Raw genomic sequence first — 23,920 nt, forward strand, 5'->3', positions numbered from 1 at the left:
TAATGTGGAAATCAACCACCAACATTTTCAGATTTTCAAACAGTTCAACACAAAAAACAACCGCCCTGGTGTAAATATATGGGTTCTTTCTCAACAAGCACAAAAATGGCACAGATAATTGGGACCACTGCTAAGAGTATTGAATATTACAAAAGATACAATGGAAAACCTGAGAACAACATGCATTAAACAACAGCAACAGTGCAATACAGTTAAACAGATAAGAGTGAAAGTATATGTATAACATGACACAACACTTTGCAACAATAGGTACTGAGAGAAATTGACTTTTAATATAAGAGGTTTTTTTTTAAGAAATCAAGTGGTTTAATTAATTTTTCCTGGCAGCCAAGACGTTTTATAACATAAACCCCACTTAAACCCTATATATGCCATGCATATTACCCACTTTTATCCATTTTTAGAAGTACATTAATTCATGTTGTAATCATAAATTGTTCAAGTCATGAGCTCCATGAATTCTATTTTATGTCACAAGGTAACGTTACTAAGGTCAAACATTTTTCCCTGTCAAAAATCAATATTGCATCGATAATCCTATTACCGAATATAAAATACACGATATCTATGGGCATTATCCATGTTACCGTACAAGGGTTGAAAAAAGGCAGACAACCGGAGTCAATGTGGAGAATGCATTAGGTGTAATTTCACATGCATCCACCAGGGAGCGCTGTGAAATATAGTGTCTCATCCATCGACACTGTCAGGCAGCGGAAATGACGTCACACACTCGCTTCGTGTTTACTGATGGCGGCTAAATGCTTTCTGTCTTTGCAAAGTGTTTCTTTTTATAATTCACGTTCATAAAACAGAACGAATCCAGAGAATCAGCGATGGCGGACCCCGCCGTTTCGTCGGGGGCGTCGCTGAATGCAGGAGGGGTGAGAAAGTGTCTTTATCGTAGATTCACCATGTTTAGCTAACAGAGCAGCGACGCTCCATGTAGCTGAACATGTCAAAACAAGCTTCAGATTACTGCTACATGCTCTAATTAAAACCTTTGTTTTTCTTCGGTTACTCATTAGTCATCTTTATTCAAATAAGCCAATGTTAAGCCTCTAGCCGTTTAACCGAAATCGGTGTTTTATTGCATCTGCCCGGTGGCCAGTAGTCGTTTAAATAATTAGCATCAGTATCATTCCTGTGGCTAAATCACCACTTCTGCCACGAACAATATGAATACTCACAGTTTACACTGCCACAACACAATATACACATAAGACTGTTTTGTTCACACAATTGATTGTGTTCTTATTTGCTTTCAAATAATATCATCCAGATATTTCATTGTTAGAGAAACATTCTTTACTTAACCTTTTATACGGCTACAGATTATATGATACAAAGCTCCATATGTTTGGTATTTGATTAATTGTTATGCATTTTCTGTACTACATTGTGTACATCTTTGGGAAACAATTTCTAGATGAGGATGGCTTTCTGTTATTGTGTAGTGATCAAACTGTTTGGGACCTCCAATGTTGAACTAGCTGAAATACACAATGCTCTCCAGCTTTTTAACAACAACTCAGATGATGTGTTGTTTTTATGTTTTTTCATCTTGCCTCTTTCTCCGTCGTATAGGTGAATAACCTGATGTTGCACATTTTGTTTCCTGATGTTTTTACTGATGCATATATTCACTACATCTGTTCTTGCTTGCTTTCTCTCAGCGTGGCAGTAAAGCAGCAACCAGCCCTGCAGAGAATTACTACCTGGCCCGGCGCCGCACGCTGCAGGTTGTGGTCAGCGCCCTGCTGACTGAGTGTGGCTTCGAGAGCGCAGAGAAGGCGGCAGTGGAAACACTCACTGAGATGATGCAGAGCTGTATGTAAAAATCTTAAAGTCCTCCTATTTTTTGTTTCAATTTAGCCCTTCAGTAATTCTTATGTAAGAGAATCTCACTGAGTATTTTTTGGATAAGAAAAGCGGCAGCACACTTAAGTGTAACTATGTTATATACAAGGAATAATATCTATCCCATTAGCTCTGAATTGGTGCAGACGATGAGGGACATATGATCTAGAAGGGAAGTCCACCGATCAGTTTGAGAGCTTTATTACACACTTGTGTTTTGTTCCTTTCTTCTTCCTTTAGATATCACAGAAATCGGACGATGTGCTAAAGCATACTGTGAACACACAGCCAGGAGCGTCCCCACCCTGCCAGACACAGTGGTCACACTCATTGAAATGGGTAAGACTTCAGTGATCGCCCACGTTACAAACCTTGCAGCTAAAAGAATTTAAAGCCTAACAGACTGTTGATCCTGTTTTTGTTTCTGAAGGCTTCAATGTTGACACTCTGCCCGTTTATGCCAAAAGATCACAGAGGATGGTGATAACTGCCCGTAAGTAAACAAGAGAAAAGAGATGAGACCCAGAAGATGACAGATTGCTGTTTATTGATTTTTTTGGTGTTTGTGAATTTCAGCTCCGGTGACGAACGCACCCGTGACTCCCAAATCGTTGTCAGCTGGACAGAAGCGCACACATCCACCTCACATCCCAGCACACTTCCCAGAGTTCCCCGATCCCCACAGCTACATCAAAACACCAGTGAGTCTGAAGCTTTCCACTCCTGAGCATTCATCAGGACTGTGTTTTAGTTTCATTTAGAAACATTTCGGAATGAGTACGTTCATGCTGGGAGGTGAGAGTGTGATTTACTGCAGCTCCAAGTGTAAAACGACCGAAAAATTTAATTCAAATTTTGATTGGACTGAAAGTATTTACAAGTTTTTCTTTGGAACTTAATATAGTTAATATGCACTTCTTTTCACAGCTATAAGTGGTTTCCATAAAAACATTTTGATAGATATATGAAGTTTGCCTCTACATGTTTTGAAACACAGTCAGTTGTGTTAATTCTCAGGTGATGTCAAAGCTGTGTTTTCTTTGCTGCTCCGCAGACGTTCAGAGAACCGGTGTCAGACTACCAGGTGGTGAGAGAGAAGGCGGCCACCCAGAGGAGAGACGTGGAGCGAGCGCTCACTCGCTTCATGGCCAAAACGGGAGAAACTCAGAGCCTCTTCAAAGACGACATCTCCGCCTTCCCATGTGAGTGACGCTTCAACATGACACGGGTGGATTCAGATGTGTGCACATTTGAGTGACCCGTGACTCTGGCCGTCAGTGATTGCGGCCCGGCCGAGCACCATCCCGTATCTCAGCGCCCTCCTGCCGTCTGAGCTGGAACTGCAGACCCTGGAGGAGACGGACTCCTCCGAGCAGGACGACCAGACAGACAGCGAGAACACGACAGGAAACATCACGGTGCGTCTTCACAGCTCCACACTCCGTCACAGATTCCAAAGAGTGTTACTAAATTTGTGGGTTGGTAAGTTTAGTGGGTTTTCTGTGAGTTTCTAAGATCATAGCACCACTTGATTTTTTTAGTAAACCTAAAAGTGAAAGGCACAAACTGAAAACAAGTACAGAAATCATCCGATCCCTCTTTTCTTTCACACATACTCTCAATTTGTGGTAGAAAGTGTGACGCAAATTAAGATGAACCACTGTAGAAAGGTCACCCTAAATGATAATCATGATAACAAGTGTTTGAAGGGAAGGCGTTTTGTATTTGCTGTGGATTATGAGTGAGCTTTTTAAGGGAGATCTTTTCGTCGGTGCATGTGACCGCTCTCAAGACAGAAACATCTCTATGTGGAGACACCACGCATTAAGTTCTGGTTTCCTGATGGTGGGTTTTTCCAAAACCAAATGCTCTGTTCTGGGCAGTAAATATCCATAACAGTGATCTTTCAAAGATCATTTCTTTCCTTTTTTTTTCTTTTAAACCAAGGCTTATAAGCGGATTTGCTTGAAAACTCAACAAAGTTACCGCTGTGTTTCCATGAAGATTTGATCAACAGCACAAAATGCACAGAATCATCAGTTAATTTACATTTTTTTAATCAAAGTTCACTTTGTTGTTGTTCCTAAATTCAAATAAAATATATGAATTCTTTCAGTTTCGTTTGTTTCTGATAGTTGGTTAACAAAGTCAGTATCATCTGTTATTTCTCTCCTCCACTGCCATCATGTCGCTGCTGGCAGGATTTGGTGTGTTTACTTTACATAACCATAGATTCTTGACTGTTTATGATTTGTAGAAAATTGTAAAATTGCCTGCTACTAGCTGTAAAATGAGCGTATCTTTATCATCTAAAACAAATTATCATGGAAGAACTGTCGGATATTGAAAGTTGAAGTTATTTTGCAACATGGAACTGAAGCACTCGTTTCACCTTTTAGGGCAGATCTATGTAAGAGTGACGTTAAAGATGAGTGTTCTCATCTCCTGGTCCTGGACTTTAGTTTCCATTCGTTGCTCGTAGCAGCAGTGCAGTGTCGTGGGACGCCACTAGTTTCACTAGTTTCCACTGTTTATTTCCACCGTCCAGGATGATCCAGGAGCCGACAAAGAGAACTCCATGCTTCCTCCCAGCGGCGTCGTTCCGTCCGCCAAGACCAGCGAGGACAATGTGATTGACAACCCGTACCTCCGGCCGGTCAAGAAGCCCAAAGTGAGGAGGAAGAAATGAGTCTGGCCCGGCCTGAACGGACAGACTCACACTTGAACCCTCATTGGTTGGTGCATTCAGCTGGCGGTCAGCGACTCCCTCTGCAGAGCTGAAACTCGGCGCCCGTCCAGGACCACGGGAGCTGCTCCTCATCACTGGGACCAGGAGATGGGCTGACTTTCACCAACTGACTGTTGAAGATTTCAGTTTTGTTGTTGTTGTTGTGTTCACTTTTCCGTACCCAGCAAAGCACTCGTTTTTTTTGTAAAACCTCTGTTTGATGGAATTTCTGTCCAGATGAGAATCAAGTCATTTTATGAAGAAAAACACATGTATTTTTTTTTTTTTTTTACTTTAACAAATTCATCTTTTCTTGACATCCACTGAGCTTGTCTTCAGAGTTAATAGTACAGACTCAGGTAAGCCACCCTGTTTCTTTGTTTGATGAACTCTTTTTCACTGGTTAGCTGAGGAAAAAAAAAAAAAGACCATTAGGAGTTACAGCCTGCAAAATGCAATAACGATTGATTCATCTGAAAAAAATCTAATTTTCTTGCAAACAAAGTTTGACTTTCCTGGCTAAAGTATAAAGGGTTGACAGTATTTACAGTTTAAATCTTGCCCATTCAAAATGTGAAAATCAAGCATTTTTGAAGCTTTTGTTCATAATAAAAGAAAACTTAAAGTGAAATAAAAGACGTGTCAATTTTGAAGTGCAGATTTGAAAAAAATATTTGATGGAAACTTCAGTGAAGTAAATGTCAAACCATTTTGGGTTGGCTGGAACTCACACAAACCCAGCCCTCCTCACTCACCATCACCCGGAGAGACTTGTTCTCCGGCTGAGGCAGCGCGGTCCAGTCCGGCCTTCCGAAGCACATCGGCCAGCTCACTTTCCTGTTTGTGTCTCCGTCCAGAGTGTACATACCAGGCCTGCGCCACACAGCAACAGTGTCTGTGAGCCCAGTGAAAGCACGGGTGGACTTCAGCTACATGCGTGTTTATCTCACCCTGGGTTGCTGTCAGTTGAGCTTTTGAACCTGCTCGTGGTTGAGTTGAAAGGTGTTTTTCCAGGAGAGAGGACTTCGGACTTGCTTTGATCCTTCTGGTACTGCTGTGGCGAGGGAGTCGCTGTCTGACGATTAGAAAATGTGTTTTGTTTGTGGTGGATATTTCTGTCTGCACTCTCAGTGGCAGAAGTGGATTGACTATGATGTGTTAATAGTTAAGAATTTAATACAAAGCCTGGTTGGTCGATTTGTAATGCATACCTTATTTAAAGGTGGAAATCGAGCGGCAGTTCTTGCAGAGAGAGCATATCCTCTCTTACTCTGTGGTTTCTTCTTTATGGTGTCAAGTATGGTTCCATACTGTGAGCAACACAAGAAACATATCAGGAAATATTCAGCATAAATATTGTGGTTCTGGATGTAAAACAAGGAACTTGACCAAACCTCGTGGTTGTCATAGCAACCGGGGCCGAGGTGCGGCGCGTCCTGTCGCTGCATTTTAATTCCCAGCCGGTCTGAGCCGTAATAGAGAGGGAATAATTTCCTCTCCTTAGAGCTGCCGAAAGCTACTTTATGAACGGGAGCCGCGGACATTCCAGAAGTTACTTTTTGGCACGAAAAAAAAATGTTAACTACGAAGTCCTAGCTTAGCCACTTAGCTTCCTTTCCATCGGTGAACGTCGCCCTCTTGTTGCTATGGCAACCAAGACGCTAACTCGTGCTGCGTTCACTGCAGCTGGGAATTGGGACCTCCGATTGCACAACCATCAACGTGACAATATAACAACTTTTAATCTGTGATTAAAAAGAAAAAAAACTAAGCTGTCATCACTAACATAAGCTAACCGAAAATAAATGATCATTTACGAAGTTAAAACCAATATTTTTCACACCTATGGGGATCCTACTGTTTGTATGTGAGTGTAGTGCAGCTACTTACTAAGTTCATATAATTTATAACATAGTTGTGATGTCTATGTTGTTTTTACTCTGTAGGGGCTAACTAGTATGTTTTAAATAATGCCAACAGTGAACATTCCTAACTTTGTAATGACAGATTTCACCATTCCACAGGCCACACAATATGAGGAAGTATTATTTCCTGTAAGAACTTCAACTATGTACAAATACACTAATAATCAACCCTGTTGGGGATGTTTTAAAGAAAATGGTAACTCCTCCTGTGTCCTGAAAGAAATGTTTAAAACGTTCCTAAATAGCTGGTTATCTTAGTGAATTGATTTAAAAGCTGTTACTTTTATCATCGCTTAAAACAGAAAGGAAACTGAAGCTTGAACATCCGAGATGAAGCAAGCGCTTCTATTTCCAACAAGATATATAGAAACATACGAGCAGAGGAGTAGCACATTTTCCCCCAAACACATGGTGCTTAGACAACACATACTGTAATTTAAAGATTTCTTTATTTTCAGTTACAGACAACATCCTGTACATGTAATAGCAACAGCACAATTGGACAAATACAAAACCGAGGACTGTGAATCAAAAAGCAAATGTTTGAAGACAGGGAAGGCATAATATATTTTTTACATCAATAAATTACTTGCTAAGGAAGCTTTTCAGTGGCAGACACGATTAAATCACAGTAAGCGACAGCAGAACTAAATCCACACAGGAAGTATGACATAAAGGCACTTCTTTCTTTACAGTCAAGTCAGGGAGGAAATAAAAACAGTAAGAATTGAGGTTTCGAAAGGTCCTACAGCATTCAGTGATCACATTCATGTTGGAGAAAAAGGAATTTTGAGAAGAGTGCAAATGACTTTTTTTTCAAAGTATCGACTGTGCACAGCCAGCTAGTGGCACAAAAAAAAAATCTTTGAGCTCATGCAAAATACAAATTGCATCAATTTCTGGCACTTGTAGTTATGAAGGTGAGGAAAGATAAGCATACATGTGGCGATGATCCATCAAAAGGCACTGAATGACTGAGGAGTGTGTGCGAGCGTGTGTGTGTGTGTGTGTGTGTGTTCTTCACTCCGTTTGAGGCACAGAAATGGATGGGCCCTTGGGGTCATCGAACCGATCCATGGTGTTCACCTGCATGATCATGTGTAAGCCGTACACCAGGATGAGCAGCATGAGCAGAGAGGTGAGCAGACCCATCCAGACGCCTGCAGTGAAGAAGCCTGCACAGTCACTGGCGTAGGAGAAGTTCGTCCCATTGGACAGACCAAAGCCCTGGATCTGTATAAACAAAGCACAGAACATTTGCATGAATAATTGCAAAGTGGCAAATAATTCAAACTTTGAAAAGCGCAGGAGTGGCAGGCGAGCTCCGGACCTGGAAGTCGACAAAGTTGAGTCTCCAGTCGGACTGGGCCGACTCCGTTGTGCTCGGGATGAGCAGCGCATCTTGGAAGCTGCTGACAGACTGACAGCGGAAGGAATACTCAGCAGGGGCGTAGATGGAGCGGTTCCCGAAGAACGTGGCCGTGGTTCCGTTTGCTTCCAGCTGCACTGAGTCCAGGGTGAACCAGTTCCGTGCCGACACCGAGTAGAACCTCTGACTCATGGCAAAACTGGAGATCAGCAAAGAAACCGTACCTGATTAGTACTCATTACCGCACAGCTGGAAATGTAATGGTGAAAACCACAGCTGTTTCTCTGGTGTAATTACAAACCTGTGAGTGTAAATTTACATAATCAACTTGGGTGCTTCAACTGGTAGCATTAAAACAAAAAGGAAAAGAGAGGAAGACAATAATCTTTACACTTTTTCTACCCAATATAAAATTTGCTGGACACATGGTTAAAGTTACAACCAGATAATAAGTTAAAGCAGACAGAGAGACGTCCGAGGAAGAAAGTGTACGAATACAGTGATGAGTCTTAAAGCAGTCTACAGTTTAAATGAACTGATCACTGAATTACCGTAGCGTGATGCCTCTTGTGAAACTGATGACAAGCCTGAAGGGTAAAGAGAAGAAAAAAAAAAATTAAAATTATTCATTTTCCACCAAGTTTTATCTAAAGGCCCAAAACAGGTTCTTCAGCAATATAACCATCAGTTGTCTCACAGTGAGTTTGTGCCGTTACACACAGATCCCGTCAAAGCGGATGTAGGAAGGTCCTCTGTAGGGAGGTCGATCCACTCGGTCGGGCTGGAGAAGCTGACGGAGAGTTTCTCAGCCCACAGCATGATGCACGGAGTGCTGGCATTATAAAAAATGACGGGGGGCTTCACTGGCGCTGGGGTTGATTGCAACAAGGACCGGCCTGCCGGCTGAGGCATCTCAAGTGTCTCTGAAATCACCTGCAAGGAGAAACCCAAATGATCCTCTTAAAAACAAGAAAACTGCGCTATATGAACGTGGTTTGGTGAATTTCATAATTAAACTGTCTTACTCGTGATGGCTGGAGTCCTGTATATATCGCAGTGTATCGCACACCTTTGTCTTTCATGATAGTCTGAACTTTTCCAATTATCTCATCTGTGGGAATTAAAAAAATCAAAAATATTCAAGCATACATAAGTTTTTAGGGCTGTAAGGTTCACTTAATTCAGTCTTCAAAAGAAACAAAGAAATCCTGACAAAACATAAGGATTTGATAGGGGAAGTGTTCAAAGCATGTGGACAGACTGAAGTATCAAACTGGTTAACTTAGTCTCGTCATTACCCAAGTGAAAATATCTTATGATTAGCTCAGCTACCAGTTTGAGTTGCATTCACTGTTAGGTGCTACAAAAATAAACATTGATATGATATTGATTAATGATATTGAATGAAATCTTTAGGGTTCAGTTAAAAACAATTGTTATCATTTCTCTGAGCCGAGTTGAAACATACCATTATTCTGCAGAGTTTCTTTGCATGACTTCTGCAATCTATGAAACAATCAAAACAAAGAAAATTTAGATGAAGTCTGCATGACGAGTTGAAAGCAGACTGCAGAATACTTCAGATATTTAGAAAAGACAAACCAATCTCACCCTGAACAATAAGGAAGGTTGATGAGCAGCAGATTGCTGGCGGATGCGTTGATGCTCAGGTGTGGCAGAGTGTCTGCGTCTACAAGCAGAGGAGAAACGCCGAGCTTCTCCTGCAGCAGAGCCAGGACGGCGGAGGAGCCTGACCACTCCAGTGCAGGGAGTGTCACAGATGAGGAGGAGGACTGCAATGCAGCCTGGATGGGCCAACAAAGAAAACACTCCCCTCATTTATCTGGCAAAAAAAAAAAAAATCACCTTCATTTCAGGAGTTCTGTGCAACATGTAAGCACTCACCTCCAGGTTTCTAAAAGCGCTTTCCTGCTTGTTTCCAAACACGCCACCAAAGACCGTGAAGTCCTCTTTGCTTAACTGAACAAAAGAAAAATGTTTCACAACATGAGGCCATTAAAAGCATTAATGAACTCCTCGGATCACACACACAATAATTTGTATTTAACACACAGTTGGCACCAGAACAATGTGTTACCAAGGAACTGCGAAATGAGAAGTAATGCAAAGGCTCACTGTCACACCCCAATGAGAAGACAGTTACAGTGTCACATGGGGCTGCAGTGCGACGACACATGATTCATTACTACCCCATTCTGTCCAAGGACTAGCTTTTCTATCAGATCAACAGTGGAAAAAGAAGTTTGGAGGAGTGGGTGTGTGTACAGCAGAGCAGGAAATGCTTTCATGTGCCAGACACTGACCTTGTCCTGCAGAAAAAGCAGCACAGTGTGTGAACCAGCGCTGAAGGCGGAGGTGAGGTAGGCTGTCAACTGGTCAATGGAGGTTATGTGGCCAGCAGTGGGCGAGGCCAGCGGTGGTAACCTTAAAAATACAAGAAGTATAAAAAAAAACACTTCAGATCCATTTTCCAGACAGTGCTGCATTCAAAATATGAATACAAATAAATAATTTGTACTTCCAAAGCTCGTCTCGCTCCCATTTTATCTAAGAGAATCTGCTCCTGTCTTGTTTTGACAAATAAATTCTACATTCATAACTTAAAAACTAAAAGACCTTATGTATTTTAAACTGAGATCATTTATGGGCTGTGAATTAAAAAAGTGACCATGTGAGATATAATATTTAGAGAAACTATTAATGAGTTTGAGGACTTGCATGTTAAAATTCTAAATAAATCAAACAGGCTTCACACATTTCAATTTATATATAGGAGGATGATGATATGTAACATGCAAATGTTGATGACTGACAGCAGGTCAGGTCCCTGTGAAATTATGTACCAATCCAAAAGCTACTTTTTAAGAATAAAATTGATTTTTCCCAGATTAGTAAGCTTCATGCATTAGCAGTGAATTCACTTTTACACTAACAGAGATAAAGAGATAAAGGCCAAAAACTTGGCTCAGCTTCGTCCTGTCAGGCAGTTGGAAAATATTCTGTCAGATGGAAATTCCCCATACAGGAAATACATTGTGGTTACTCATATCTGGCAACAACTTCTCATCTATTTGATATCACATTAACAGCACATAGACAGATTCCGTCTCAGAGTAATCCTCAACACTTCCTCTGACCTTGTTTTGCTACTATCATCAGTCAGAAAACCACTTTTTTTCCCATATGAGCAAACTGTTGTTACTCTGCCTTCTCAGTTATTTTATGTGATCACACTGCATCTCAAAGACTCAGACATCCTGTATAATGGAGGTGATTTAAAAAAAAAGATAGAAAACTGAGCTCCTTAAAGGGAAATTGTGATTCTGAATCTGCCTTTCTGAGAATAGCTTAAGACATTTAATTTTAATTTTAACAAAACATTTAAACAGATTGATTTGACTGACATTTTGTCCATCTATATAAGATGATAAGAAACTTGCTGCGCCTCTTTGATGCTCAGTTTTGCTTTCTGCAGTGCAAAGATATTTTGGAAAAAAGTTGCAACTTTAATTCTCAGAATTATCAGCTACAATGAAATTCTAGCAACTGGTGCACACTCGGGTAAACAAACTACAAATAACTGAAAACTTAAATTAATAAAAGATGAAAAGGTGTATCCCCCAAAAATATATGTAATGGAAAAGTTAAATAATTTCAGAACTAAACTATATAAATGCCAATGTCATAAAAATCAAAATGTAGTAAGGCTTCCTAGAAAGAGCTTTTGAATGAGGTACATCATTTAACTGACATGACCATCTTTCCTAGAAATACTCATCTACAATCGACTATAAGTATACAATAGAAAAGTTATATTTCAACGAGTTTAGTTCCAAGGGTGATTCTTCCAGATTTACTACACGTACAATGAAATATTGTTACTCATTTCAGTTTATAGACAGTATCTTGGATATTAGATGATGTCCTCGGATCATGTTTCCTTATTTTTTTCAAATGGAGACCATAATTATCAGAATCAGAGAAGTTTTATGACTCGAAATGAAATCACAACCAAGCTCTTTGTACTTCGTTTTCAGATACATGCGCAGGTGATTTGTAATGAGGTCTAGCATAGTTTGAAATAACACCGCTTTTTTAAATTGTGTAAGATAAGGTTAACAAAGCCAGGAGTGAAAATATGAAGACAATTCTCAGGGCAAATGTCAATTTTAGCTGGGTTAGCAGCTAGCTTTAGCATGCACGGCAGCTAGCCTGCGTTGTTTTATAAAGTGTGTCTCGCTGGATTAATAAAGTTTAAAATGAGGTATTACCCGTCGCTGGACCACATGAGAAGAGGCACTTGAGCTGTGGCATTTCCTGAAGTTAGTAATGAGAGGAAAAAGGCGATAAAAGCCGCAGTTCGTCGCGGACTCCAGTGGCTAGATGCTGCCATTTTCACTTCTGACTTCCGCCTTGTTTGACCACGTGACGCAGAGCAGCTGACTGTCAGGTGCGTGGAGCTCGTGAGAAAAAAAAACACTTCCTGGTTCTTTCCCTGCTGCTGTCCTGCTCATGGGTGCACACGAAAAGCCCACAGGCTGCGTGTTTACCTCCCCTGCTCCACTCTTATGTCCTTGATTTAGTGAAACACCCGCGGATAATTACATTTCTCTCAATATGGTCTCAACACACCCCTTTCTGACCCCTCCTGTTGGCTGAAATCTAATTTATCTCAGCTCCTACCTCAGCAATTGATAGCAAAACAACAAATATCTGGCTTCTCTTTGAGCGACCTGGCAGCTGTCCCTGGTGCTGATGTACTTTAAATCTATTTATTTGCACAATATTATCACTTCACCTAGGCACTCAATGAAGAATTTCAAAATGGATCATTTCAACACTTTGGTATATCATGAGTATATATATGAAGATAGTTTTTTTTTTTTTTTTTGCACAGTCATGGGTTCAAAAACTAGCTGGATTTTTCTTGTGGAATTTGCATGTTCTTCCTCTGTGTGCATGCATTTCCTCCAAGTAGCCTACTCCGGTTTCCTCCCATAGTCCACAAACATGCATGTGAGATTAATTGGTAAATGTAAATTGCCCCTTGGTGTGAATGTGAGCGTGTGTGTGGTTGCCTGTCTCTCTGTTTGCCCTGTGATGGACTGGAGACTTGTCCAGGGTGACCCTGACCTCTCCCACAGTCCAGCAACTCTGAACAGAATAAAGCTGCCTGTGTAGAAGATGGATGCATAAACTTTTCAGAGTCACTCTAAAAAAACACAAGTATCATAGTAATAAGCATTAGTTGTGAAGTAAATTACATTTTGTAAAAATTTCTTTATAGGCTAATAGTCTCAATAAAAACATTTTTAATTCATTTTCTTCAGTCCAGCTGTCTCATCCTTTTTGGTAGTGTCATGAAAAATGTGCTTTATGCAAAACATATAGCTGCCATTCTTTAAAGAAACGAGAAACAGCTCGATGTAATCGTAAAACGGTTAAAAAAAAAAACCTCAACAATATCATACTTGACAAATTCTTGGACAATCATAAACTCGAACAGGTTTTTTTTATGATCCACACAGCAGCATTGTCTTTTACAATGCTACAGCAAGCCCTCAATTTATAAGGACAGCATAAAAAATGTGTTACATTTAATAAGCTATTTGTACGCAAAACAAAAATATCAATGCTATATTGTATTTAAATTTGTTTTCAAGCATGTGTTACTTTCATTTTCCAATTTTTTGGCCATTCAGCCTATTTTCACTGTCTGTTTTCACTTCTGCTTTCACCGTGTTTCCACTTTTGCAATTTGAATAATTATTGCTGTTATTCACTTAAATGCATCGTCATTGCCTTATATTTTCTTTCTTCATGTCCTACAGAGTATTTCATTTTGAATTATGCTACTTTCCTGGAAAGTTTGAAGAACATTAAACTCTTTAAAAATAAACTTGTGTTTACAAGAGTTCCTAATATTGTGTTTATGGTGTTATAACTGAGACATAAACAATGAATATATAGAGTGGAAAACATTTGTGAAACACTATTTAAGTAGTTTTTCAGGCATGTTTTTGAAAACAGTTGAGGAAAACTTCACCAGGCAAATGAAAAATAAATCATGAGCGGCATTAATCCTCACATTAATATCATTCTGTAGTATTTGATGCTAAAGGACCATTACACAATGTTGTACAGTTTATTATACTTTTATCATCATAAACCATCATTCACTTTGCATATACAACTAATATTCAAAACATTTGATCTACAGCAGGTTTATTCTTTTAACAAATAACTATCCAATGTGTTCACCCTTGTGTGGTTTCATATGATAATAACTATGCATTTTTTGATACAGGGAGTTGAATCAAATGTCCTGTTTGGTACACACTGTCAGTACTCTCTCGACCTGATGAAAAGAAGAACTAGGAGGAAGTGAACTGAATCAAATTAGAACCACAGTTGCAGTGACTGCAGCAAATAGTACAGGAAACACTAACCATCACCTCAAAGTTCCCTTTTACTAATAATTACCATTTAGACTAACTGTACTTGTATTAGAGCACAATTGCTTTCTGTCCTCTCTCCCCATGTGACGCACAGGAACCTTTATGTTTGTTTATGTTTGTTGTGGAAACATATGGCTAATGACATTTAATAAACAAGACCTTTTCAAAAGAGGACTTTTACTTGAATATTTTCCAAAAATAAAAAAAAAGTTGTAAATATTTAAATAGCTAAACTTAATCAAAATCCTGCCATGGACAATGAAATTTAAAAGCCTGTAATAGTAACTAATATATTGTGAAGCTTTTTGTAACTGTCAGCTGAGCTTTTTTTTTTTTTTAAACAATTCTTTTACTTGAGTACAGTTTTTCCATCGCTGATTAAAATAAAATGAAGCTTTACCTCCCTGTTATACTGATGTTTAACCATAATACAGTCATTTGAAAACACTAATTGTCTTCAGTTTATCTGCATTTAATGTAATTGCTGAGTAAGGATGATCAATTACTATAAAATTGTAATTTGAATATTAACAATATGACACAGTGTTAACTTCTTAACATCCTCTGGAATATTTGACTTTTTTAGAATAAGGTCCTCTCGTAAATAATACGAAATGATCCAATAAACAGAGTGAAACAGAGTAAGATGAGTTGTATTGTTGGAGTCCCTGGCGGAGGCCTGCGTGCCCTCAGTGAAAGCAACTCCCATCACACAGCTGTGGCGGCGGAGGGATACCACAGCCCGCATCCACGCAACGCCGCGCTGCGCCTACAACTGGGAAGGAAGGAAGGAAAGAAGAGAAAAACATGCAAACACTGGCATGAAATGTTCCCAAAATGGTGAAAAAAGAGGGATGAAACCCCCCGTCGCGCTGTTAAATAAACCTGAGCGCTGTGCACATGGGCGGCTCGTTGAAGCCGGCGCGGCGCGGCGCCTCCTGCGCTCGCGCTCAGTTTGAGCTCTATTGTGTGCCACGAGATGGGAAGAGAAGACGAGGAGGAGGAGGCGCACTATTTCCCGACGCGCAGTGGCACTGTTCTAGGGCGCTGCGCGATCAGGGCCATCTTTGGTCGTCCTCGCCGGTGACAGTGTGGACAGTTTATTCCACTGGCCTTTAATGTCTAATGATTAATAAATAACACTTAACTTTGAAGAGCACTCGGGCCGAGAAAAGGAGATTAAACCCCCGGTGTGTGAACCCACTGGCATAATTTCCTTCAATACCCTTCATTTCTCAAGGCAGAAAAAAAGAGGGCGAGACGGGAGAGGCGGTGATACAACATGGATGAGGAATATGATGTGATCGTTTTGGGCACTGGACTCACAGTAAGTAGTCAAGCTTGTTTTGCTGCGCGCAGAAATGGAGCAAATTTGTCGCGCGGAGTCAGAAATGATAGTTGTAGCCTCGCCACAGGCCCCGCAACCCTCCATCCAAGCCCAGAAGTGAAAGCCTCCCGCATCCCAGTGCGCCTGGGTGGAATTGGGAAATTATAAGAAAAATGCGCTTTAATAATTTGGATTAATTTTATTAAATGGAGCTGACTGCGCAATTGCAAGAAGCGGCCAGGCGTTCCTGGACGCGCTCATGTCTTTTTTTCCCCCAGTCTCACAGCCGGCTCAGTGTTGAGTTACACCCTGTAGCATCTTTTAGGCGTAACCCTACAGTGTGTCATGGTCCTCTGTGCACAGACAGGCCTTCATCCTGTGGTTGGCTGGCGCAGGCCTGAGCATGGGTTTATTATATGACTGACTGAGCCTTTCACTGCCGCTACTCTCTCCGCGCTTACCTTCCCTTGTCACGCCCAGTGCCGCAGAAGCAGAACCGGTGCACTTTATTTCACAGCTTTATGAGCTTTTTTTGCGTGCGTAAAAGCGGACATTTTAGTAGTTTTAATGAAGATATCAAATACCCTGGAGTCATTACACAATGGGTGTCTTCTGTTTATGGTATCACAGAGTCATTATCATCACCATTATTATTATTATTATTATTATTATTATTATTATGAAAGTAGCTAGAGGGATAACGCGATCCATTGACGCATGCGCACACCGTTAATTCGTCCCCTGCAGCCTTCTGTCAAAACCTCCCAAGCAGCATTTCTGGTCCAAAATTAATCACGTCTCACGCATGTTTTGATGTAGAAGTACAGCAAAGCAAAATGACGAAACTGCAGCCTCCATCATGACTACGCTCGAATTTCAACAAAGTTTGAACAGTGCAGCCTTCATCTGGGTTCCCTTGTATCCTCAGACTGCTTGTGTAGTGCAATAAGGTGTGACTAGGCATGTCGAGGTGTATCTGTCCAGCCATCCATCTTCCACTCTGCTCGGTCCAGTTCAGGGTCGCAGGGGGGCGGGGGGTTTGGAGCTGATCCCAGCTGTGGTTGAGGGCAGGTTACACCCCTGGACACAGAGAAAACACAGTTCACATGTATAATCACATCCACACCTATATACTGTTTAGAGCTTTCACTCAACCTCAGATGCGTGTTTTTGGACTGACCAGACTGGCTCAAACCACGGATCATCATGTTGCAAGGCCACCGTTGTAAACATTTGCTGAGGGTGTTTATTAAATGCCTGTCTTCGTTTTACTATCTTTCCACATTTCTTTTTGGCCACTCTGACTTGCTGCGCATTTAAAATTAATTTCATATCAGGTTACTGACGATGGGTGTTTTATCTCGTGCACACAGGAATGCATTCTGTCGGGGATCATGTCCGTGAATGGAAAAAAGGTTCTGCACATGGACAGGAACCCCTACTACGGTGGCGAGAGTTCTTCCATTACACCCCTGGAGGAGGTAATTTCCCCGAGGGGGCCGTAAACCTAATCAATGATTTTATTATGCCTTCTGATGTACCCAGTGCCATCAGCAGCTCTTTTGTTGTCGTCATTTGCGAACTGCCCTTTCCTCATTAATGCTTCAGATGGCACGAGCCTCGTAGGTTTGATGCGCACGTTGCTCTGTCTCTCTTGTTTCCCTCAGCTGTACAAGCGCTTCACCCTCCCAGATAGCCCGCCCGAGTCAATGGGCAGAGGAAGGGACTGGAATGTGGACCTCATCCCCAAGTTTCTCATGGCTAACGGTCAGCATTAGATCACCTTAAGTCATTATTACAATAAAATGCATTTTAGACACATGAAGTTTAGTTAAGCATCTGTATTCATACTTTTCTAACACATTTTAACTTTTCCTTTATACATTTAAACAAAAATATCTGTCGTTTTTCTTCCTTCCATTATTTGAACTGACTGGCTCTTTGTTTTAAATTCTATGATGACTATTCAGACAGTGACAGGATCAAAACAGCTTTCAATAACAGATAAATCTGTTGAGGCTTCACATACGGACCAATTAGGAGATGTAGCCATTTCAAAAGAAGCGTATAAACGAAGGGAAAAAAAATCCTTTACCTAAGTAAGTACACTTTAACCAGTATTTGTGTTTCCACATAGGTCAAGTTTCTTAGCCAAGGTCTAAGTAATGAGGAATGAAAAACACTTCAGTTAGAGTTCCCGTTCAAGGTTTTGTGTGATTTCAGGCCAACTTGTGAAGATGCTGCTATACACAGAAGTGACACGGTATCTGGACTTTAAAGTAGTCGAGGGAAGCTTCGTCTACAAAGGAGGAAAGATCTACAAGGTGCCGTCAACCGAGACCGAGGCGCTAGCTTCAAGTAAGGACCTCAGAGAACGCCTCGCTAAAGTGAAGATGTCAGAAGTGGAGATTTCAGTTGGTGGATTTGAATAGACTTCTCAACGTGACACTCTTGTTTTGTTTTCCAGATCTGATGGGAATGTTTGAGAAGCGAAGGTTCCGGAAGTTTCTAGTCTTTGTGGCCAATTTTGATGAAAACGACCCGAAGACCTTTGAGGGTGTGGATCCCAAAACCACAACGATGAGGGACGTTTACAAGAAGTTTGACCTTGGCCAGGATGTCATTGACTTCACCGGCCACGCCCTGGCCCTCTACAGGACAGACGAGTAAGGGCAGCCGCCGCCAGCTTTCCTCCGTCCCCGGGGTGGAACTAGTCTGGATCCCTAACTTCTGATTTCTGATCAATATGAGTCTTTTCTTAAAAAGCAGTCTGTGAAATACTTAAGTTAAGCTACTCTTTTCACTTCTATTTATATTTATTAATCATATTTTTAAATATTAAAATAATAATAATTACATAATTAATGTTTGTTATAAAAAATTAAAATTATTATTTATTCAGGATTTCTCATTGACCCCTGACAGGCTGGTTAGGGTCCACGTGGCGTCCAGGTCTGAAGTATTTGACAGCTTTATTTAGCTTCATGTTGTGCCTTTCTTAAGCCTCTGCCTTTTTCCCATTTCTTTTGCCTTTTTGGAGGTTAAACCAGTCTTCATGCTGATGTGTAAATTATTCTTTTCCAAACACATGTATCTTTGTATGGACTCCGATAAACTCTGGAGCATCCTGTTCTCTGTCTTGACTTTCAGCTATCTGGACGTTCCCTGTTTGGAGACGATCAATCGTATCAAACTCTACAGTGAATCGCTGGCACGATATGGAAAGAGCCCCTACCTCTACCCCCTGTATGGTCTGGGGGAACTGCCACAGGGATTTGCCAGGTATTGACACACTTTTACTTATGTCTGAGACTCAACAACATGTTTTCTCTTCTGAGACACTGGGTAATTCGGCTTTCCTAATCTCTTATTTACCACTTTCCTCAGGTTGAGTGCGATCTATGGAGGAACGTACATGCTGAACAAACCGGTGGATGAGATTGTGATGGAAGGAGGCCATGTGATCGGAGTGAAGTCTGAGGGCGAGGTAAAACTCTACTCATTCAGCCATCCCAGGTTATGCAAATCTAACAAGGATGGCTGGCTTTTTATTAAAATGCGTGACATTTCATTTCATTTTCTTTTTTTACTGTAGCCATGCCAGCACAGTATTTTTTTCTATAGTAGTCTGAATATTAGAGAATCTCTAATGAAGAAATGTATGTTATTTTCTCTAACAACGATAATAAAACCCATGGAATTAAACAGCTGCTGCTAACATTTTGAAATACTGGTAATGGGACATGGACTCCACTTCCTAACATTGATTTACAGGAAACAAAGACTGGTTTGTATTCAGATCAAACCAGAACCTCAGAAATAAAGAAAACGTTGTTGCAGGCAGTGAAGACCGTAGAAACTCATGCATAAATACCAAAACTTTATTATTGGATGCAATGCTCTACTGCAAAAATGCAATACTCTGAGTGGTTGGACGACGACTCCAATCACCTGCAGAACAGGAGGCAGGAACAGAAGCCCTCTGACCTGCTGCTGGCTCTGCCTGCAGGTGGCCCGCTGCAAGCAGCTCATCTGTGACCCCAGTTACATCCCGGACCGCGTCCGCAAGGCGGGCCAGGTGATCCGCGTGATCTGCATCCTCAGCCACCCCATCAAAAACACCAACGACGCCAACTCCTGCCAGATCATCATTCCTCAGAATCAGGTTAACCGCAACTCAGGTGAGCTTCTTTCTGTCTCTGTAAAGAAAACAGAAAAATGCTGCGCATGTCGTGTTTTTCATACCTGCACCGAGGTTTCACGATGAAGAGCAATACAATACTACTTGTTTTAAATTCTTAAACAATCAGTATTCTTCTGTATGAAGAAAAACGTCACTGAACAATTCTGACTTCTGCTTTCTGCTTTGATTCACACCCAGAACTCTCATAGTGGCAACATGCAGCAGTTAAATACCCCCTGTGTGTACTTTCTCTTTAAGAAAATGGACTTAGCCCGAACAAATGGGTGAATGGTGCACAGAAGTTAGCAGCTATAGAGCCGAATGCCTTCCTCACAGAGAGTGAATACAGGAAGTACAACAGGTGGCCAGAAACCTGACTCCACATGAATGCTAATATGACTCCTGTGCATACAAACCTGTTTGCACAAGCAGAGGGAATGGCATATCGGCGTTGTGTTTTCACAGCTTATTTCTAAGCTAATATTTCTGTAAATGCAGATTTATTTGAACTCTGCTTTAAAAGTGTCTCCTGTTTTTCCCCTGATGTAAAAAAATAAATAAAAAAACACCCTCCAGACATCTACGTGTGCATGATCTCCTATGCTCACAACGTGGCGGCCCAGGGGAAATACATCGCCATCGTCAGCACCACAGTGGAAACCAGTGAGCCCGAAGCCGAGATCGAGCCTGCCCTGGAGCTGCTGGAGCCCATCGACCAAAAGTAAGCCACGTTTTTACAGCCACGGGCCTGATCGACCTGAGATCTGAGTTTAGACAAAAGAGAGCAAACACGATGTGCTTGGGCTCATGTGGAAGTTGATCTATAATGAGGCGTGAACTGACGATTGCATCTGACAGACGAGGAAAACAACACTTTGAATGTGAAACTTCCTCTTTGTGGATGTGTCGTATTGGACATATTCCAAATTGGGCAAAATAGTGGATTTTGTTTATGGACTTTATTATGTGATATTTTATGTGTTAAAGCTCAAATTTTTACTTTGTGATTACATTTGTTTAAAAAAAAAAAAACTGTTTACTGCAAATATCCTTTATATTTGATAACTTCCTCCAGCAGCTCGCTCAGTGCCGCGTTTTTGTGCTGGTCGGGCTCAGAGCTCTATTTTATGACTCCATGATAAACACAAGCAAACAAACACAGAAGCAATACAGTTTTCAGCAGCTTGTTGCCATGTAAACAGTCTGCAGCATAAATCACTGGAACACTCCTGGTCGTACCTGATGTCACTCACGGTGTTATTTATTCTGAGTTGATCACGCCCAAACTGAAAGTACAGTCCATTTATATGAGCATGTGTTTATAAGGCGCTGTGCAGGATCTGAGTGAGCCAGACCCTCCGTCCATTACTTTCTGCTCTAATCTTTAGTCATTAATGTTCATTTTTTGTACTTTCTCCAACAGGTTTGTGGCCATTAGCGACCTTTATGAGCCTACAGATGACGGTACTGAGAGCCAGGTAAGACTATTTTTTCTATATTTTAAATATAATTTTCTTTAATGTGACCTCTGCTGCCCCACAAACATGATCCTGGACCATGTTGGGAACAACATTCTGAAAGACGGTGAATCTTAAGGTCCTTGATGATAACTGATTTTACTTTTACCTCCAGCCTGACGGATAAATTTCAGTTTGAAAATAAAATGTCTTCATGTGAATATGAGGAACTACCTGAAAACATGGCAGTAATCTTTTTGAAAAATGTTTTCACATATATTTTATCTTCAAGTTTACCTTCAGTACTACAGCCAACCAGCAGGGGGCAGTCAAGAGGTTTTGACCTAACTTTTGGAAAGCTCTCACATCTTTGTTTTATTTTTAATATACATATAAATCAACACAATAAATGAAATATTTGATTCTTCCACAAGCTTCAAATCAAAACCATCATAAAAATGAACTTTTTTCAAAGTTGGTCAACAATGAAAGTGGTGGCTCGGAATAGGGATGATAAATAAGCCAATAAATTCTACTGGGAAATATTTTTTAAAACTTCAGCATAATAAAATAGATTTAAATGTTGTTATGAAAGTAAAAGTTAACAGCACAAAACAGCACAAGCAGTCAGAATATACAACTGAAACAGCTGTGTAGCAACAAAAAAACACTGAATTAACTAATCAACTTGAAGAAACTTTCCTTTTTGAGAACGCTTTTTCCCATGCTATTTTTAAAAAAATTCATTCTATTTTAAGAAGCAAGAAGAGGCCGCAGAGCTGCCGGTGCAGATTGTCAGTCTGTGTGTCTTTTCGTCCGCAGGTCTTCGCCTCGAGGTCCTACGATGCCACCACTCACTTCGAGACCACCTGCAACGACATCAAGGACATCTACAAACGCATGACCGGGAGCGACTTTGACTTTGAGAACATGAAGCGCAAACAGAACGACGTGTTTGGGGAGGATGAGCAGTGAGCGGTAGAGTGGGGGGGGGGCTTCCGAGAGAGGGAGGGGGCCGGAGTGGTGGGGGGAGGAGGATCTGAAGGAGGCTGAGAGGAGGCAGGTGGGCCGGGGCTGACGGAGCAGCGCTTTAAACAATAGACGGAAAAACAAAAGGGGGGAGGGAGGGAGGGGTGCGAGCGTGGGCTCTGCCTGTCTTCAGCCGTCCTCTGCCTCCTTTCCCTCACGTCTTCTCTCTCTCTCTCTCTCTCTCTCTCTCTCTCTCGCTTTCTCTCTCTATGTGACACACATTCAAACCTAAATGCTCACACACACACACACACAAACACACACACACACAGAATGCTCACACTCCCTTTCCGTCACTGAAAAGCAGGGTTGATACGGTCTTTCATTCCATTGTAGACTTTACAGTATAATCATGTCTTAACTATTATCATTAGAGGTGAATTTATTACTTGTGGTCGGCGATTTTCAAACAGCATTTCATTCTTTCTGTCGCGTCTCTCTTCTCATATCAGAGGTTGGTCGGCGGGGGATTTGGGGCGGGGGGCGGGGGCCCGGAAGGCGGGCGACAGCGAGGGGGATCTGAAGCGGCGAGCTCTGACATGAGAGATCTCAGTTAACGGCTTAGTGTAGAGAACCCACTGGACGGGTCGCCTCCAGTCGACATGCATGCATCTTTTACACACTGTAGTATTGTACATAGACTCAAGTGACACGGCGGTATGAAGGCTGGACCATCCCACGCATCACTCCTGTCAACCCTGCTTTCACTTCTCTCTTACTCGGTCTTTTACCTGTGTTACTTCAATAGACGCCGCTCCTTTTGGCAACCAAAAAAGAAAAAAAAAAAAAGAGAAAAAAAATCTGTTGGTCGGGCAAAAAAAAAAAAAAAAACAACAAAATAAAAAAAACGACATGATGTGATGAAGAGTTACATATAAATGGGCTGTTCTGTCAACTGATAGTGCTCACTTCTTTGCAAATGCTGTTGTGTTCCCTGTGCTAGCAGGCAAGCTAACCAGTGGCTATTATTAACTGTCACCCCCTCCCTCCACCACCCCCCCCCCCCCCACTACCCAGAAAGAGACACTCCTCTTTTGTTTTTATCTGTTGTGTGATGAGAATTTGAATAGTTTCACTTTCTAACATTTTAAATTATTGAAGAGTTTTATTTCTATATATCTGGAGCGTATTTCACTGGCTGAAGTTATGAAGTTTACAGAGGAGTTTGTTGAAAACTGTGGTCTTCAAGTCGAAACGCTGCGTTGTGGACAGAGAGGCACAGAGGGACGTCGGGCCGTGCTTCCCCTGGAGTGTTTGCAACCGTTGGTGAGAAGAACCTGTGCAGGAGTTGTGAGGAAAGAGAGAGAGTAGAATGTATGTTGAGGGTGGGACTGTTGTGGATTTTAAGAAAAAAAGTTTTGGAAGGTTTCACTTTTGAGTGAATAGAGCGAAGACTGAAATTTCAGCTCATCAGTGAAAGTGCTAAGCTTGTGTCTCGGTTGTTTCAACCCTTGTGTTTGTCATTGGAGGTTAGTCAGTTACCCTTCAGACTAATCCTGCTAGAAGAAATGAGAATTTAGAGGTTAAAAGAACAGCAGGAAA

At 41.3% G+C, this 23,920-nt stretch overlaps 4 protein-coding genes across 5 annotated transcripts; 2 read left to right on the plus strand and 2 right to left on the minus strand.

Moving 5' to 3' along the window:
• Positions 1-748: 748 nt before the first annotated feature.
• On the plus strand, positions 749-5,126 carry taf8 (TAF8 RNA polymerase II, TATA box binding protein (TBP)-associated factor). Its single transcript, XM_030117889.1, has 8 exons — positions 749-905; positions 1,698-1,851; positions 2,122-2,220; positions 2,312-2,374; positions 2,458-2,582; positions 2,936-3,083; positions 3,160-3,299; positions 4,430-5,126. The coding sequence occupies exons 1-8, from the start codon at positions 858-860 to the stop codon at positions 4,568-4,570; spliced, it is 918 nt and encodes a 305-aa protein (XP_029973749.1). The 5' UTR covers positions 749-857; the 3' UTR covers positions 4,571-5,126.
• On the minus strand, positions 4,832-6,232 carry LOC115407525 (protein pitchfork). Its single transcript, XM_030117891.1, has 5 exons — positions 6,004-6,232; positions 5,821-5,919; positions 5,560-5,684; positions 5,365-5,482; positions 4,832-5,016 (listed from the first exon to the last, which is right to left on the minus strand). Exons 1-5 carry the CDS (start codon positions 6,151-6,153, stop codon positions 4,951-4,953), a joined length of 558 nt encoding a protein of 185 aa, XP_029973751.1. The 5' UTR covers positions 6,154-6,232; the 3' UTR covers positions 4,832-4,950.
• Positions 6,233-6,964: 732 nt separating this feature from the next.
• atp6ap1b (ATPase H+ transporting accessory protein 1b) lies at positions 6,965-12,340 on the minus strand. The gene is made up of 10 exons (XM_030117885.1): positions 12,196-12,340; positions 10,228-10,348; positions 9,809-9,883; positions 9,515-9,708; positions 9,372-9,409; positions 8,929-9,014; positions 8,601-8,836; positions 8,455-8,490; positions 7,865-8,102; positions 6,965-7,767 (listed from the first exon to the last, which is right to left on the minus strand). Exons 1-10 carry the CDS (start codon positions 12,315-12,317, stop codon positions 7,555-7,557), a joined length of 1,359 nt encoding a protein of 452 aa, XP_029973745.1. The 5' UTR covers positions 12,318-12,340; the 3' UTR covers positions 6,965-7,554.
• A 3,082-nt stretch (positions 12,341-15,422) lies between these two features.
• On the plus strand, positions 15,423-22,366 carry gdi1 (GDP dissociation inhibitor 1). Of its 2 annotated transcripts, none has more exons than XM_030117888.1 (11): positions 15,423-15,709; positions 17,083-17,190; positions 17,377-17,482; positions 17,939-18,067; positions 18,177-18,375; positions 18,860-18,991; positions 19,097-19,196; positions 19,719-19,890; positions 20,469-20,613; positions 21,316-21,370; positions 22,172-22,366. In XM_030117888.1, exons 1-11 carry the CDS (start codon positions 15,665-15,667, stop codon positions 22,322-22,324), a joined length of 1,344 nt encoding a protein of 447 aa, XP_029973748.1. In that variant the 5' UTR covers positions 15,423-15,664; the 3' UTR covers positions 22,325-22,366. The 2 variants fall into 2 exon arrangements, with proteins under 2 accessions (XP_029973748.1, XP_029973746.1); XM_030117886.1 differs by having other exon boundaries at positions 17,377-17,476; positions 17,933-18,067.
• The last annotated feature ends 1,554 nt before the right edge of the window (positions 22,367-23,920 follow it).

The sequence above is a fragment of the Salarias fasciatus genome, chromosome 20 (assembly GCF_902148845.1).
Source record: "Salarias fasciatus chromosome 20, fSalaFa1.1, whole genome shotgun sequence".
In the NCBI taxonomy this organism is placed as follows: domain Eukaryota; kingdom Metazoa; phylum Chordata; class Actinopteri; order Blenniiformes; family Blenniidae; genus Salarias; species Salarias fasciatus.